The sequence below is a fragment of the Eurosta solidaginis genome, chromosome 4, assembly GCF_040869045.1.
Source record: "Eurosta solidaginis isolate ZX-2024a chromosome 4, ASM4086904v1, whole genome shotgun sequence".
Taxonomy (NCBI): Eukaryota; Metazoa; Arthropoda; class Insecta; order Diptera; family Tephritidae; genus Eurosta; species Eurosta solidaginis.
Window position 1 is genome coordinate 29417318 of NC_090322.1, and position 18002 is coordinate 29435319.

General features: G+C 36.6%; 2 protein-coding genes across 5 annotated transcripts in view; both read left to right on the plus strand.

The window, feature by feature from the left end:
- Nipsnap (protein nipsnap) overlaps window positions 1–721 on the plus strand; it is a 77300-nt gene extending 76579 nt beyond the window's left edge. For all 4 annotated transcript variants that reach the window (XM_067781056.1, XM_067781055.1, XM_067781058.1 and 1 more), the window contains one exon: window positions 62–721. In XM_067781056.1, the coding sequence (XP_067637157.1) occupies window positions 62–210 (149 nt within the window). In that variant the 3' untranslated portion in view covers window positions 211–721. The remainder of the gene's footprint in view (window positions 1–61) is intronic.
- Window positions 722–15462: 14741 nt separating this feature from the next.
- Nmd3 (60S ribosomal export protein NMD3) lies at window positions 15463–17374 on the plus strand. Its single transcript, XM_067778722.1, has one exon. The coding sequence runs from the start codon at window positions 15699–15701 to the stop codon at window positions 17250–17252; it is 1554 nt and encodes a 517-aa protein (XP_067634823.1). The 5' UTR covers window positions 15463–15698; the 3' UTR covers window positions 17253–17374.
- Window positions 17375–18002: the final 628 nt, after the last annotated feature.

Below are 18002 nucleotides of genomic sequence, written 5' to 3' on the forward strand. Positions count from 1 at the left end.
TTTAATTATCTATTTTATTTATTATATCTGTGTTTACTTTTAATTATATTCGTCACTTAAGGCTACAAGTCTTTATTGGACCGCAAGGAGACACGAGAAGCCGCATGGCGTTCCCCCGGTTGGGATGAGTGTGTCGCCTATACAGTGCCACTTATCAAAGATATGCATACGCGCATTTTAGCTCCTACCGAATTTTCGCCAACGCAATAGAGGCAGTGTATATATTAATATCATATATTTGTGGCAACAATAACTGATAATGCCATAGTTGGATTGCTTTTTAGCTATTTTTATTATACTTAGTTCCTTTCTTATAATATACTCATTTAAGATTCTTAATAATCATATATACATACATACAGGTATAGTAGGCACAAGATTTCTATATCTAGTAATTTGCTTATACTTTTCTTAAAATCTTTTGGTTTCACATTTTGCTTTGTTGTAAATTTCTGTTTTTTTATTCAATAGTTAAGTTTAAAATAACCAATTCTACAATCCTATATACTAAACAGTTGTTGAGCTTATTTAAGTTATATATACATACATATTATGTAAAACAGAAAACTCTAAATGCCATCTAATACGAATTTTTATGATGAATTATTGTCCATAAGTTGTTGCAATGTCAATGAAAATTGTTACTAAATATTAAGCATATAATATTGAAATTGTTGTAAGAATATAGAAAAAACAATAAAGTTTAATATTGTAATTAAAATGAACTTTTAATTGGTCGTTAGAGGGCTAAAACGTTCATAAGTTTACAGATATTGCCAACGCCACGGGTTTGCCAGTTGTTGTTGTGGTGATAAGGACACTCACCAACAGCCAAAATCCTCTCAACTACCTAGCGGCGAAAGTATGGCTTACGCAATCCAACCCTTCGAATTCAGTATACAATACAGAATCAATTACAATCAATATTACTTTTCCATAAGCATGGCCGCTTTGTGGACAGAACTGATTACTTACATGTTGTTGTTGTTGTAGCAGTGCTTCTCCCCACCTAACAGCCGAGACCGATCACAAATTGTCATCAATATCCTCTAACGGGCGTCCAAGGAAACTTGCTGTTTCAACAGGGGTGGACCATAATGAAAGGGGTGTTAGAGGCGTTGGTTCCACATTACAATTACAGAGATGGTTGGTGTCATGTGGGGACACATTGCAAGCGGGGCATACATTTTGTATGTCGGGGTTGATTCTGGATAGGTAAGAGTTTAACCTGTTACAGTATCCAGAACGAAGTTGAGCAAGAGTGACACGCGTTTCCCTGGGGAGTATGCGTTCCTCTTCCACAAGTTTTGGGTACTTTTCTTTGAGTACTGGATTCACCGGGCAATTCCTGACATAAAGGTGCGACGCCTGTTTGTGGAGTTCACGAAGGACCTGCTTAAGTTTTTTTGCTTCATACGGCTGGGTTCTCAGGTGCCGTATTTCCTCAAAATGCTAACGGAGATGACTCCTTAAGCCCCTAGGCGGTGTTGGCTCATCAATCAGATGTCTGTTTGGATGCCCAGGTTTCTGGGTATTCAACAGGAACTGTTTGGTTACCATCTCATTTCTCTCCCTGATGGGGAGTATTCTCGCCTCATTATGTAGATGGTGTTCTGGGGACATAAGAAGACAGCCCGTGGCGATTCGGAAAGCAGTATTTTGGCAGGCCTGTAGCTTCTTCCAATGGGTAATTTTTAGGCTTGGCGACCATATGGGTGACGCCCCACACAGCATTTAGATGATACATTTTTGAACCTTCCTTCATATCAATACAATTTGATTTCTCCTTGCTAATAAATACTGAATTTTCATACAGTTGAACAAAATAAATAATAAAATAAGATTACTTTTAATGATCAAAAACTGAAAATCATTTTTCGATCACTTTTTGAAATCATTTTCGAATAACTTTGATGAATAAATTTTAAGATTTTATAAAAATGAACTAGAGAATAATAAAACTTGTTTGCTTTTGATGATCAATAACTGAGAACAATTTTTCAATCACAATTTGGAATCATTTTTGAATTTACTTTCTTTACCTTCGGTGATCAAAAATTTAAAATCATTTTTCAATCAACTATCTTAATCTTTGCAGACTATCTTTCTTGAATAAATGATGAATTTTTTACTTGTTAAAACTATACTTCTCATTGAAAATGAGCTCCTCATAAATTCCAAAAAAATTACAAATATACAAAAACATATTCAAGAATAAAAGTAATATAAATGCTGCTCCTTACCTGAGATGTCTTCTAGCATTTCTCTAGATGCGGCTTTCCAGAAAAGACATACTGGATGGAACCGATGTACGGAAGTTGTAAGCTGTTTGAACCGCTGGTAAGTTAAGCTTGATTGACACGCCTGGACCCGGCTTCAACATCCTCCATGAGCTATGATTGTCAAAAACATCAAGTTATATTTAAAGAATGATATGAGACATAGTAAAATCGTGATTTTGAAAGTGACATCGTTACCATGATCTAAGATGATGATTATAGATGATGTTGGATGTTGTAGTCGTGTGTGTGTACAACGGTCAAGTTAATTACTACCTGCGGTTAAAAAAGCTTACTTCCGAGCTTCCGGATGGTTTCACCCACTGATAATATATGACCTTTATATAGCATTTAGTTATGTATTAAATATAATGGAAAAATGAATCACAATCGTATTCACAAATGATTCCAAACCATCATTTAATATGATTGAAAAATATTCTTAAATGTGATCTAAAAATGACTGTGGAAAGTAATCAAATGTCATTCCAAAAGAAGTAAAGTACAATCTTCCACTAATATCAAGTATGATAAAAAGATGAATAAAAAGTGTTTAGAAATATGAATAATAAATCATTATTCAAGAATAATCACATTTAAGGTACACTTTTCTCCCGACGAAACATTGATTTTCGAATAAAAAATACTTTTAAATTTGAACCTTTTCAATCATCTGGGGGTATGATATTTGAATATTTTTTGATAAAAATTTTCAAAAAATGCTGGCTGGGGCGTAGCACGTAAACGGCTGGCCAATTGCTTTGTATGTAGTAATGAGCGTTTCTTTATCTTTTCCCCAGGTACTGCCAGTAGGGGATTTGAGGATTTTATTACGGCTCTGGACTTTCGGAACAATTGCGGCTGCGTGCTCACCAAAATGTAGATCCTGATCAAACGTCACACCCAAGATTTTGGCGTGTAGGACAGTCAGTAGCGTAGTGCCATCGACGTGGACGTTCAAAATGGTCGACATTTGAGACGTCCATGTTGTAAATAAGGTCGCGGAAGATTTAGTCGGTGATAATGCCAGGTTTCGCGAGGCGAAAAAACTGGAGAGATCAGGGAGGTAGCCGTTTATTCTGTTGCAGAGCTCATCGATCTGTAGGCCTGGGCCTGTGGCCATTATTGTGCAGTCATCGGCGTATGAAACGATAGTGACTCCTTCTGGTGGTGAAGGTAGCTTAGATATGTAGAAATTAAACAAAAGTGGGGATAGGACACCACCCTGTGGCACCCCTTGTTTAATTCTTCTTGGTTTTGATGTTTCGTTTCTAAATTGCACCGATGCCTGCCGACCACCCAGATAATTTGCGGTTCACCTTCTAAGACATGGGGGCAGGGTAGACCCTTCCAGGTCTTGCAGTAACGTGCCATGGTTGACCGTATCAAAAGCTTTTGATAGGTCTAGCGCTACGAGTACTGTTGTATGGTGGGGGTTTTGATTTAAAGCGCAATTTATCTGGGTGTTGATGGCAATTAGCGCGGTGGTGGGTCTATGGAGTTTTCTGAAGCCATGCTGATGACAGGCTATCTGCAAATTTGCTTGGAAGTAGGGGAGCAAAATGGCTTGAAGCGTCTTTGCTACTGGCGATAGGAGAGATATCGGACGATACGACTCTCCTATGTTAGCTGGTTTCCCACGCTTTAGTAGCGGGACCACCTTGGCCATTTTCCATTTTTCGGGTATGACAAAGGTGGAAAGAGACAGGTTGAAGACATGCGCTAAGTATTTGAAACCCTCTTTCCCTAGGCCATTAAGCATCGGCATGGCTATGCCGTCTGGGCCCACTGCTTTGGATGGTTTAGCGTGACCAATGGCATCTTCAACCTCTCTGGCGGTGATGGTAATTGGTGACGCGCTGAATTTATGTTTATGTGCGTGTCTGTTCGCCCTCCGTCTATCTTTGTCGACCGTAGAATGCATTACATATTGACGGCGGGAAGCGCTCGCGCATTTTTTCGAATCCGACAGCACTTTATCGCCGAAGGCGATGGAAACTTTGTCATTGTGCTTAGACGGATTCGATAGGGACTTTACGGTGGACCAAAGTTTACCCACACCGGCAAAGAGGTTACAACCTCTTAGGTGCTCCTCCCATTTCGCCCGCTTGTGTTCATCCACAAGCAATCTGATGCGTTGGTTTATATCCCTTATTTGGGGGTCGCCTGGATCGAGCTGTCTTATAAGGTCACGTTCTCTCGCTAAATTTGCGGCCTCCGCCGGGAGGTGGGCCGAATTTCGGGAATTCTCCGGGCGGGAATGAAACGTGCCGAGGCGGATTCAATGACCTTGCGGAAAGCACGCTCCCCTTGGCGGGCATCAGTCGGGATAGGGAGGGCATCAAAGAGGCTGTCTGTAAAAGATTTGTATTCGTCCCACTTTCCTTTTTTAAAGTTTATGTAAGTGCGTTTTTCTGTAACGATGAAGTCGGCGGTACGCTCGAACGAAATAAGCATAGGCAGGTGGTCGAATGCCAATGTCACCATCGGCTGCCAGTTGACGCAGTTTACGAATTCTGCGCTCACGATTGAGATATCCGGCGAACTGTGACAGCTTCCTACCATACGTGTGGGGCGTCTCCGTTTATTGTGCAGAACGTCGTTTCTTCTATTTGATCCGCCAACATCTCACCCCTACTGTCCGCCCGCAAGTTTGAATGCCATAGATCGTGATGGGCATTAAAGTCGCCTAAGATAATGCGATTGTTGCCAGTGAGTAAGGCGCTAATATTAGGGCGGTATCCACTGGAGCAACAGGTGGCAGGAGGGATGTAGATGCCAGGATCAAATATATGATATTGCACAGAGTGGTGTATGATAAACGCGAGGCCGCAACTGCTGTTGTGGCCCTGGGACTGGGCGTCCTTGGGCAAGCATTGGGGTACCCGGTAGATTGCGGTTTGCGACCTGGCAACATGGCGCAATGAAACCCGTCGGTGGGTTGCCGTCGCGGAGACCAGAACATCTAGGAAAGTGGCACCGCCTAAGGCAGGAGCTGCTGGGAGGATGACAATTTGTGGGAGGGACGCAACAAATTAAATGGGGTTACACTGAAATGACAGTCCTTGGTCGGGAAAAATCCCGAGTCGCTGCGGTACATAGAACCGACTGCCTTGGGAAGCGGTTACCATCATTACTGGTAATGGAGTAAGTAAACGATAGCCGAACAATCTTCGGATGTTTATTACTCTAAGGCATACTTTTCTGAAATTGTAATCGGCATTGTAGAGAGGTCACCCGCATAACGATACACGATTTCTAAAGGGAAAAGAACCTTGTAATACAGCCCCTATACCAATTCGTGTACTTGTAATCGAAGTGGTAAAGTATAGTGAACACATTACACATTACATTTATGCAATTGTAATCGGCATTGTAGAGAGGTCACCGCATTACGATACACAAATCTGAAGTGGAAGTGCTATTGGAACAGAATCACTGTACGACTTAGTCTACAAGTCAAAGGCAGGGTAACAGCAAAGTAAATTATGTATTTTCTTTTATACCATTTGTAAAATGTTTATTTTTATTTCATTTCATTTATTAATAAATTCATTAGTACAATAAGAAAAGTAATTATTTTTTAGTACAACAATAGTAATTTAACACATATCAAAGAACATTATTATTATTTATTAAATTATTATTTTAGAAATTATTAAATTTATATCAAATATTTCAACAAAAAAGCTTCAAAAAACTTAAGTAGCATCCACAAACCTAACCTATATATATACTTATAATTAATAAAAAAACAGAAATAGTATTTGAGAAAAAAACGTCAAAAGGATAAAAAAAACAAACTAAAATGCGAAGTCCATATTTTTCTTAAAAGTATATCTTTGGTGGCTTCTTATGTACTAACGGCACTTTCAATATTTTCCTTATTTTTAATTTGTTAAATTATATTGTCATATTTTTTTTGTTTCGCTAAGCGACCCTTCTGCGTTTTGAATGCTTATCGTATAGTTTGTTTATATATGCGCTCATTGGTGCCATCAACTTTTAAAGCATCTGTAAATTAAACAAAAATTAGGACTTGATTTGGATATACATATATACAAATATAATAAATAACACAGTTCTACACAAAACTGTTACGCCAGCCTTAAGGGCAAAAACATCACCAGCAACCAAACCATATGCATTCTACACAAAAGTATCTTAATCCCGGTATCTAGACGTATTGCACAGTATTAGTGGAAGGATGCTGCTACGCGCATGCGTGGGCGTGTTCAAGTGATGAAACGAAAGCACATGCGTGGGTGTGTGCGTGTGGAAAAACGAAAGCAAAGTACGTATGTGTGTGCGGTGTGTTTGAGTGAAATGTAGGGAATTCCGTTTAGATACGGGTATGTGAAGATTTAACCGAAACTCAGAAATTCATTAGAAAAGTTGTCTCAATTGTGCGTGGTCATGCTGCGGAAAAGTCGCGTGTGAAAGTAGTCAAGTCAAAACAAAAAAAAAAAATTTAATATATATATTTTTTTATGTGAAAAAAAACCGATACGGTCGTACCGTTTTAGCGGCTTTTTAAACACGTTTTTAAAGAAACCGTAAACCCAGGGAAAAATAAAAAAACCCCTCCAACATCCACCCACTGGTAAGAGTAACACAGTTATAAAAATTATTTTTTTATTTAAAAATTGTTAAATAAAATCCTTTTGGTTATTCACTTTAAATTTAAATAAAACCTTTTTTGCATGAATTTAAGACACTCAAATTTCCACCAAGTATAAAAATAAATCGTAAATTTCCTTTTTGTGTCTTGGTTTTAAATAGTTTGATAATAAATTAAATTTGCACTTATATTAAACTCACTTCTATATAAACCTTTTTTTCATCTTTAAATTCCCTTTTTTAATAAAGCGGATTTTTGTGTATAAAATAATGCATGTGTGTGAACCAAAACGTGTTGTAAACTAAAAGCATTTTTAAATTGTGCATCAAAATTAATAAAAAAAATTGTGATCAAATGGAAATTTAATGAAATTTAATTGCAAATAAAATAAATGTTTGATTAAAAATTACAATTTAATTAAAATAAAATATAAAAGCAAATAAGACCTACGTAAGGTAAAAATTAAATTTAAATAATAAATAAAATAGAAGTGTTTAAAATAAAAATAAAATAAATAAAAATAGAAAAAAAATAAAAATAGCATTAAAAATAAGAAAAGAAAAAAACTCAAAATTAAACCAAAAATAAAATTTATTTGGAAAAAAAATGTTAATTAAACTAAAAATGAAATTAATATAAAAGAAAAATAAAATTTATATTAAATTAAATTTAGTTAAAGTAAAATCAAAATTAAATTAAATTAAAGTTATTTAAAATTAACGCAAAAAGAAATTAAACTAAATTTGCCTAAAATAAAATCTAAATTTAAATAAACCTAATGTGTTGAAAATTAAATCAAAAGTAGCTTATATTAAATTAGTTCGAAATAAAAGCAGTGGTAACCTAAAGTTCGTTATGTGAAATAAAATACCAAAATTAAATTAAAATAAATTTATTGAAAATAAAAGCAAAATTAAACCGAATAAAAAGTATCTAAATTAAAAACGAAAAGTAAATTGAAATAAAGTTTCTTAAAATAAAATCCAAAATTAATTAAATTAAATTTATTTAAAGTAAAATCAAAAATTAAATTGAATTAAAATAAAATCAATATTAATTTGAAGTAATCTTGCTAAAAGTGAAATCGAAAGTAAATTACACAACACCGGTTAGAAATAAATTTGAAATTGAAATAGATAAAAACTTTGTTTTTGAAAGGTCATTGGAATTAAACTAAATTAAATTATTCAAGGTTCGAATCGAGCTCAAGGCCAGAACAATAATTTTTTTTTTCTAATGATAATTATTGTTATTTTTTTAATTTTTCTAAATTTGAAAAATTGTATTTTGTCAAGGCCAGAACAATAATTTTTTTTTTTCTAATGATAATTATTGTTATTTTTTTAATTTTTCTAAATTTGAAAAATTGTATTTTGTTTTTGGAATAGTAAGTAGAAAATTTTTCAGACAACCTGCCATAGCTGCGCAGATAGATCCATTTCGAAGGGTGCTAAGCCTTCATCATCAGTACGCTTTAGGCATGCTTATAAATTTATGTATACAGAATATATATGGCGTTTTTGTTGTTATTAAAACAATAGTTTTATTTATATTACAGCTGTTATCATTTTTTTTTTAACTTTGAAAAAACTCCGAACACCATTCCTTCATTATATGACATACGACTGCCTAGTCCACTGCCTTCCACTCTATTCGCAACATAACCTCTACTTAAGCTGCCAAACTATATAGTAAACAATGATCGCGAGTGAGTGATCGCGGTGACATTTAAAAACTTCATTGAACCTTAGCTCAGACAGTAAATGGTATTTTTCTATAGGGGGAATCATGAAAGCATATAAACTTATAAGGTGCAAAATTATATCCATTTACACACGCTGTTATATGAACGCACCTAGTAATACTCTTGATAAACTTGATTGTTTATCAGCTGTATTATTGCCGAACAAAATTTTTTTGATGTTATACAGATTAAAAATTGCCAAGATTAAGTGAAAAATCAAAACTAAAACGCATTTACTTGCTGACGTTGGAGATTTCTGATGAAAATGCCTGCTGTAATGTCTGCAAGGTTGCATTCCTTTGAGTTTACCGCGTTTACACAATGAAATGTGCGCGTAAATTTATACAAATTGTGTAAATGATTTTTCATACAAAATTTGACAGTTCGTTTACGCACTAGATAAATTTATACGTTTACACACTTTATAAGGCATTTATACGGTTACATGAGTCCCCCTTATGAGTAGGCAAAGACATATGTATGTAAATTTCCCTTCCTCACAGGTCCCCGCAGCTTGAAGGCGCCTACAATGCTGATGTGCTGAGATCAGGTGAGTGAGAAAATTGACAATACTATTTGTGTTCCATTTCTTTACATATATGTCAATGACCGATATATCTGATGCCTTAGCCTAGGTCAGGGATTTACTTCTAATTTTTGCTTAGCGTTTGAATTTTTGCCACATATATATGAATTTGTTTTTTTTTTGTAATTTTAAAGATATTAAAAGACATAGATAGATACGGCAACCATTAGGGTGTGCCTGTTCACGTACCCCAGATTATTTTTCTCGGTAACTTCTCTTTAATCAAATATATTTGTATTGTCTTTTTGGTATCAAATACCAAGTTTAAACAATATGCAGGTTTTGCTTGCATATCGGTTGTTAAAAGCGATAGCTATTGGATTTTTGGTTAACATATTGTTATTTCGACTAATTTTCAAATTTTTTTCATTTTGTTTTTTTTTTTTTTTAATAATTCATATTTTTGGAATTGTTATAATAAGGAATTGTTAGAATCTTAGCTTTTTATAGATTTCCTTTTTTTGTGAAAATACCTGAGGAATCACACTTAGTAGGAGATAGGTTTAACTTTAAAAATTATAAATAAAGATATGTTTGTAATGAGTTGGAATTTTATGAGTTGAGCTTTTCGTTAGTCACTGCAATGGAGGGCTGATTTTAGGATCTTTGGTGTGGGTGTTGCTCTGGGCTTAAGAGGGGACATAGGGGTGATGGCCTAATATACTTGTAGACAGCCAGACTTGAGTCAGGTTTGGGGGCGCCGTAAAATTAGAGGAGTCAGCACGGCGCCCATGGCTTCGCGTAAGATACGCGAAGAGGGTGGGTAGACTCCACCTGACTAGACCTTTTTTCCCCCTTTTTTTTGATTTCCCCCTCCTTTATCTCTCTGCTCCCCTTACGTCTATCGTATCTCTTTCAGCTTTCCCCTTTTCTTTTTAGAACTTGGCATGAACTCTAATTTTTTGTTAGTGTAGTTGTTGGTAAGGCTGGTGCGCAAAACCCCACTCCGTCCGACGAGCTAGCAGGGGCTTGCCACCATGCCACACGCCACCTCTGTCTTACCACTGAAAGCCAGCTACATAACAAAACACAGAAGTGTATTGGGGTATTCACGCCAGCAGCTTATCAACTTAATATAAATTATTTGCTCTAGTATATTTTGTTTTTGGAAGTAATGTAAAAAATATACCACATAAGCATATAAGCTGATAACTAGGCTCACGTGAATACCCCATATATATCTGGGAAATGATGTTTTTCTTGCAGGTCTCGTCGAGTAGCACATTAATTTGGGTAGGAGATTTTGCAAACACTCAAAATCTTGAGTTATGTTAAAAAACTGTTTTAAAGCGAAGAAAAGTTTCTTCCTTTCCTATAAGTGAAAAATCTTTCTCGTCTTCCATTGCCATACCTACCTGTCAAATAATAGCTGACAGGGAGAACGGCTGTCGCGAATGGCCAGAGAATGGAATAAATGTTTGTTTTTTGCTCGCCGTTATTAAATTGAAGTGCCATGAATTTCACATTTGTGTTTTAAATCAGCTTTTCTTTTAAATGTGTATATAGAAAATAAGACTACATATTAATATTCATTTCTAAAATCAAGTTAATAGATTAAATTTGAGCAGCCATCTCTGCAAACATTTAAAAATATGTAAATAAAGCAATATACCAGTCGTCTACAAAAATGTTTGAAAAACACTATTGAGCTAATGATTTAAGTAATTGAACAGCGATTGAACAGGTGATCGGGGCTGTTTACTATTGTGAACGTTTTTATCAAACATTCGCCACTTGTATGAATTCACAATGACCCGAACAAAGCTATTGTGTATTGTACTGCTGACTGCTGTCAATACGTCAAAATGAAACAACGCAACCTAACATTTTTTTGTATTTAAATGTATACACATTTGAAGTTTCTTGTTTCCACTTGATATTTGGTTTTATCACATCGCTTCACAATTGTGAATTTTCTGTAGTTTCTGATTGTTAAGGAACTACTAATTATTAGCTATCATCCGGTGGCAAAATCCTGAGCCAGATAAATAATTTTGCGTGTAAATGCAACAACAACGATTTGAGCCAGATAAATCCAGATAGAAGTCTGGTTCAATTTGTGAGCCAGATAATTTGTTAATTACTTCTTTTAAGGTTGTCGAATATGTGTTCGTAGACGTGTTCTCTGTAAATAATGAAAGGCTTCTTATCGGCTGTGCATACAGACCTAATCGTGGAGTTGACTTCTCTGGCTTTATTGAATTTCTCGAGCCTCTACTTATAAGCTATGATAATATAATCATCGCTGGGGATTTCAACTCCAACCTTCTCGTCGACTCAACTCTAAAGCTAAGTATGGAGTCTCTTGGACTTTTTCCCACCAATTTAACTTCACCTACACACTTTACTGACTCAAATTCTTCTTTGCTGGATTTATTTTTTGTGAATGATCCCCTGAAATTGCTCCACTACGATCAATTGTCGGCATCTTGCTTTTCAAAACACGATCTAATATTTCTTAGTTACAACTTCCAAACGTCACACATACAATGTTCCTTTACATATCGTGATTTTAGAAGCATAGATTACAGTTCCCTTAATGCAGCGGTGGAGTCGGTTGAGTGGAGCTTGATTCGTACACTGACATCGGTCGATGATCAGGCATCATTCCTACAGAACCATATCATTAGGCTTTTCGACAACTATGTGCCAGTGAAACTCAAAGCTGCTACACACAATAATACCCCTTGGTTTAGTGCCAATCTAAAACACTTAATTCACCAGCGTAACCTTGCTTACTCACGATGGAAAAGATACAAAACCCTGGAGGCTCACAACTGCTTCAAAACAGCTAGGATCGCTGCAAACAAAGCCATTAGGTCAGCTAAGCAGAAATTTTATAATAACAAGTTTAGTGCTGCTTTGAGTTCGAAGGAAACCTGGAAGTCGATTAAACATATTGGTATCGGAAAATCCAAATGTGATATTTCTGTCCTCCCTGATGTAGACATTAATGAGATAAATATAAATTTTGTAAATCTGCCAATCTCAACTGACAATATATGTGCTGATAATCATTGTATTCGCGCTAATGTTGATTTTGGTCCTCTTGAGTTTGCTAGTGTTGATGAGTGTGATGTCGTTCAAGCCATTCTTTCAGTAAAGTCTAATGCTATGGGGTTCGATGGTATATGTCCGAAATTTTTAAAAATAATTCTTCCTAAAATCCTTCCTCACTTAACCTACTTGGTTAACTCTGTGCTGACGTCCTGTGTATTTCCCAAATGTTGGAAAGTTGCTAAGGTAATCCCAATCCCCAAGCAAAACAAGGAGTATAGGCCTATAGCTATTCTGCCTTTCCTTTCCAAGGTCGTCGAACGAATTTTGCACTGCCAGATAAATACTTATGTGCAGAATAATAACCTTCTCACAGATTCCCAGTCTGGATTCAGGTCAAATCGTAGCTGTAAAACGGCGCTCCTATCGGTGATAGAGGATATTCGAGAACAAGTTGACAAAAGTTTTACTGCTTTCCTGACTCTTCTCGACCATTCAAAAGCGTTTGACTCGGTCGACCACACCGTTCTCTGCAAGAAGCTGGACAACCTATTTAATTTCTCCAACTGTGCAACAGCCCTAATCAGATCGTATTTGGCCGACCGAACTCAGGCAGTAAGTGTTGGTAGCAGAAAGTCTGACTTCGTCAGTGTTTTAAGGGGAGTCCCACAAGGCTCAATCCTTGGTCCCCTGTTATTTGTTTTGTATATAAACGATTTGCCTGGTGTTCTCAAGTATTGTAATATTCACATTTATGCTGACGACGTACAATTGTATATGTGCTGTCCTAGTGATCGTACCAGTTCATGTATTAATAACTTAAATTACGATTTGTGTCAAATTGGTACGTGGGCTTCTATGAACGGCTTATGTCTTAACCCTAAGAAGTCGAAATGTATAGTCATTCATAGAAGGTCACTAGATAAAAGTGGAATGGAAAATTTAATTTTAGACAACACTATTATAGAATACGTTGACACGGCAAAAAATCTAGGTATAGTTTTTAACAAAACCCTGACATGGAAAGATCACATCTTCCGCACAGTGGGAAAAGTGTATGGGATGCTTCGTACACTCTGGCTTACACAATATTTTACTCCGTTACATATTCGTCTACTAATAGCAAAAGCGTACTTAATACCTACGCTCCTTTATGGTTGTGAGGTTTACTCCAATTGTGACTATGTATGTAAGAGGAAACTTAATGTTGTGTATAACAACATTGCTAGATACGTCTATGGGTTGAAAAGACTTGACCACGTCTCTCAACATGCTCACAGGTTGCTAAAAATTTCTTTCGATAACCTTATTAAACTTAAAACGCTCACTACGCTACATAAATTAATATATATGAAGGAACCTGACTATCTGTATCGGAGGCTAAATTTTCTCCAGTCGTCAAGATCTGTTCTCCTTACCCACTTCAGACATCGTATGCTAATATCTGATCGCCAGTTCTTCATTAATTCCATACGTCTTTGGAACTCGCTCCCTTCTAGACTTAGGCTTATAAGCAATGCTCTGCTCTTCAATAAAGAATTAACAAGTTTCTATAATAACCTAGACAATTAAAATACTGATTCCTTCTAAGCAAATGTACTCTATCATTCCTTTATTTATCTATTTACTATTTATTAAATATATTATTTGTTGTAACCTTTTCTTAGCCATAGTCATTAGCTTTAAGTTTCAAGATTAGATTGTTCCTATTTTATGCCTTTTACCGACTAGCACTGTAAAATAATTTTTGTCAAATTGTTGTGCTGGGATGAATTGCCTAATAAATACAAATACAAATACAAATACAACGCGGCCTTTAATATGCCTACTTTTTCAAAAATAGATGTCGCTGCTTAGCCTTTCGCCGTATGAGTTAAATGAAAAACAGCGGCGACATCTACCATCACGTGTGCGAAAATTTCTTATCTGCTTCTCAAGTCTCTCAATGATCCAGAGCATTCCCGTGAGAATTGAGCGTGAGCCGGATGTGTAAAACTCACTGAAAGACGGCAATTAGCTATCATCCGGTGGCAAAATCCTGAGCCAGATAAATAATTTTGCATGTAAATGCAACAACAACGATTTGAGCCAGATAAATCCAGATAGAAGTCTGGTTCAATTTGTGAGGCAGATAATTTGTTAATTACTTCTTTTTAGGTTGGCAACGCGGCCTTTAATATACCTACTTTTTCAAAAAAAGATGTCGCTGCTTAGCCTTTCGCCGTATGAGTTAAATGAAAAACAGCGTCGGCATCTACCTATCACATTTCACGTGTGCGAAAATTTCACGACATCTGCTTCTCAAGTCTCTCAATGATCCAGAGCATTCCCGTGAGAATTGAGCGTGAGCCGGATCTGTAAAACTCACTGAAAGTCGGCAATTATTTCGCAATTGTCTAACAATAGTTGGCAACGCAAAAGTTGATGATTTTGTTGTCAATTGCATCTGACACCATTGTGAATGATGACAAAGTGTGATCTCTTATCTCTCAACTGCCTGACAGGCTGTTGAACATTGTTTACTATATAGTTTGGCAGCTTAAACAGAGGTTATGTTGCGAATAGAGTGGAAGGCAGTGGACTAGGCAGTCGAATGTCATATAATGAAGGAATGGTGTTCGGAGTTTTTTCAATGTTTTAAACAAAAATGATAAAAGCTTTAATATAAATAAAACTATTGTTTTAATAACAACAAAAACGCCTTATATATTCTATATACATAAATTCGTAAGGATTATCTCACTTTAAAATTTGAGTTAAATAATCTAAAGTTTTTTTTTGAAACTGAGTCGAGAACTGTGCGTGTGAATGTTCGAATTTTCACCGATCAGCTGTTAGTTGCGCTACTTGGTAAAATTTACAATGCTGTTGAATATGGCTACTTTCATGGTTTAACTATATACAGGTTGGCTCATCTGTAAAGCAACAAAATATGTCTGTTCAAATTGTCAAAATCTGTGTATTGGTGTTGGTGCGAATGGTATGGAATGGAAACATAAAACTTAGCAGTTTTTGTATGTGTAAGTAAAATGTTGCCAATGTGTTGGTTTCATTTTGAGTTTGCCATCTCCTTTTGACAATCCCTTCGACCATGCAATGACATAAATAAAATCAGCTGATGACATAAGCCAACCTGTACATAATTGAACCATGGCTACTTTTTAGCGTTTTGACAGGCTGTTCAATATGGCGGCGCCTATCGTCAGCGGGTGATAGAAAGAGATACAGAATGAGACAGCGATAGTCAAATACGAATCAGGTGATCCAATCACTTTGAAATTTTGACGTTTATGCAGAAGAGATCACACTTTGTCATCATTCACAATGTCTGACACAACCAGCTGTAATATTTCATTTCGGCACGTGTTTCACAACAAAATTTGGAGAAGAGGCCATAAAAAAGCTGTGAATTTAGCGTGGAAAACAGGACTCAAAAAATCTATAAAGATTCAATAAAAGCAAAAACGCACAATGGAGTATTATGAACCAAGTGCGCTACCTTCAAAAACGGCCATGATTTTGTGTTGTGATTGTGGCGTGCCAATCGAACCAAATCCATCAAATATGTGTGTAACATGTCTCCGTAATCATGTTGATATTACAGAAAATATACCCAAACAAGCAGTGCTACATTTCTGTCGCAACTGTGAACGTTATTTACAACCGCCAGGTGAGTGGATTTCAGCAGCCTTGGAATCAAGAGAACTGTTAGCATTGTGTTTAAAAAAGTTAAAAGGTTTGAAGGAAGTAAAATTGGTGGATGCTGGCTTTGTATGGACCGAGCCACATTCGAAACGTTTAAAAGTCAAATTGACAGTACATGGTGAAGTATCTGGAGGCACCATACTAGAGCAGGTGTTTATTGTAGAATTCACTGTCCAAAATCAAATGTGCGATGATTGTCATCGTACCGAAGCAAAAGATTTTTGGCATTGCTTGGTACAAGTTCGTCAACGTGCTGAGAACAAAAAGACATTCTACTATTTGGAGCAACTGATTTTGAAACACAAAGCGCATGAAAATACATTGGGCATAAAGCCGTTGCATGGCGGTTTAGATTTCTATTATTCCAATTTCAATCATGCTAAGAAAATGCTCGATTTTTTGCAATATATGGTGCCGGTAAAGGTGTCTACATCCAAACGTTTGATTTCACATGATATACATAGCAACAATTATAACTACAAATATACATGGTCAGTGGAAATAGCACCATTATCAAAAGATAGCGCTGTCTGTTTGTCAAAGAAATTGCGTCAACAATTGGGCAACCTCTCGCCCATTTGTTTAGTATACAAAGTGGCAACTGGCATACATTTAATCGATCCTATGAGCGCTCAAATATGCGAGTTACCGGGCTTACTGTACTTTCGTAATCCCTTTGAAGCTTTATGTGATCCAAAGCAATTGGTTGAATATGTTGTTATGGATATCGAGCCTATTATGGATAAGGATAGAAAGCATTTACCTGGACAAGGACAAATATCATTCCGTCACGTTTTATGCGATGTTTGGGTAGTGCGCTCATCTGAGCTGGGAATAAACGATAATACAATACATACACGTACACATTTGGGTCATATACTGAAAGTAGGCGATTATGTGATGGGTTATAATTTGGGCGAGGCGAATTTGAATAACACCGAATTCGAGAAGTTGAACCCTGATCAAATACCCGATGTTGTCCTTGTACGCAAATGCTATGCAGATCGTCAGACACGCGCAAATAAACGGATTTGGAAATTGCGCCATTTAGCTGAGGAAGCGACAGATGAACGTAGTAAACATGACTTCAATGAATTTCTTGAAGATTTGGAAGAGGATGTGGATTATCGTAAGCAAATTAACATATATCGTGATGCAAAGAAAACGCTGTCAGTGGATAGTAATGATAAAAACGCCGGAAATGATAGCGTACCGCATATCACATTAGCTGAAATGTTGGAAGATTTGGCGCTGAACAGTGAAGATGATGCTATGGGTGAAGATGGCGCTGCTGTAGCCGGTGATGTTAAGGAAACTTGAATTAATGCTTGTTAACAGTTTGTTGTTATACGATTTGTATTGAATTTTATTGTAGTGATAATATAAAAAAGAACTTATTTCATACACCCGAATTAAAAATTTGGACTGAAAAACGCAATAAATGCTGCTACTTTTTGTTCTTTGTCCGAGTTGGTTGTTGGTAGTGGCAGGCCAACGCAATCGCACATACAGCTGCTTCAAGATTGCACTATCCAGCGGGTTAGGGGGTCAGAATATACCCGCGGTAGGTATGCCTGTCGTAAGAGGCGACTAAAATACCAGATTCAAGGGGCCGTGTAGCGCAATCTTTCAGGTTGCCAGCGCAATATATAGCTTCTCCAAACTCAATTGTGAACCTCACCTATCCGTGGCGAATCCTGTTTCACTAACAGACGAGGGTCTGACGACCCCAATCTCCTCATAGAACTTGGGGGGTGGGGATGGCCTGAATGTTTAATGTGGCCACATAAATCGTTCCCGAGATGGTCGGGCTAGCACCTTAATGGTGCTGTGGTACCGGATCTGTATCCGGCAAAGGACCATCACTTCGATAACACTCCCCAAGGCCTTCGGGGAGCAACCTTATCGCTACAACAACAACGCTCCATTGTCAAGTAAGTAGCTGCGTAATGCAACAAACAAAATTTATAAACTTCGCTTGGTTATATGCACATATTGACAGTCACTATCGATAAACTGATTAACCCTTGTAGCGACGCAGAAATCAATCAATTCATGAAAGGGTTTTCC

Coding starts and splice junctions, on each gene's coding strand:
- Nmd3 (XM_067778722.1), top strand. CDS start 15,699: ATGGAGTATTATGAACCAAGTGCGCTACCTTCAAAAACGGCCATGATT.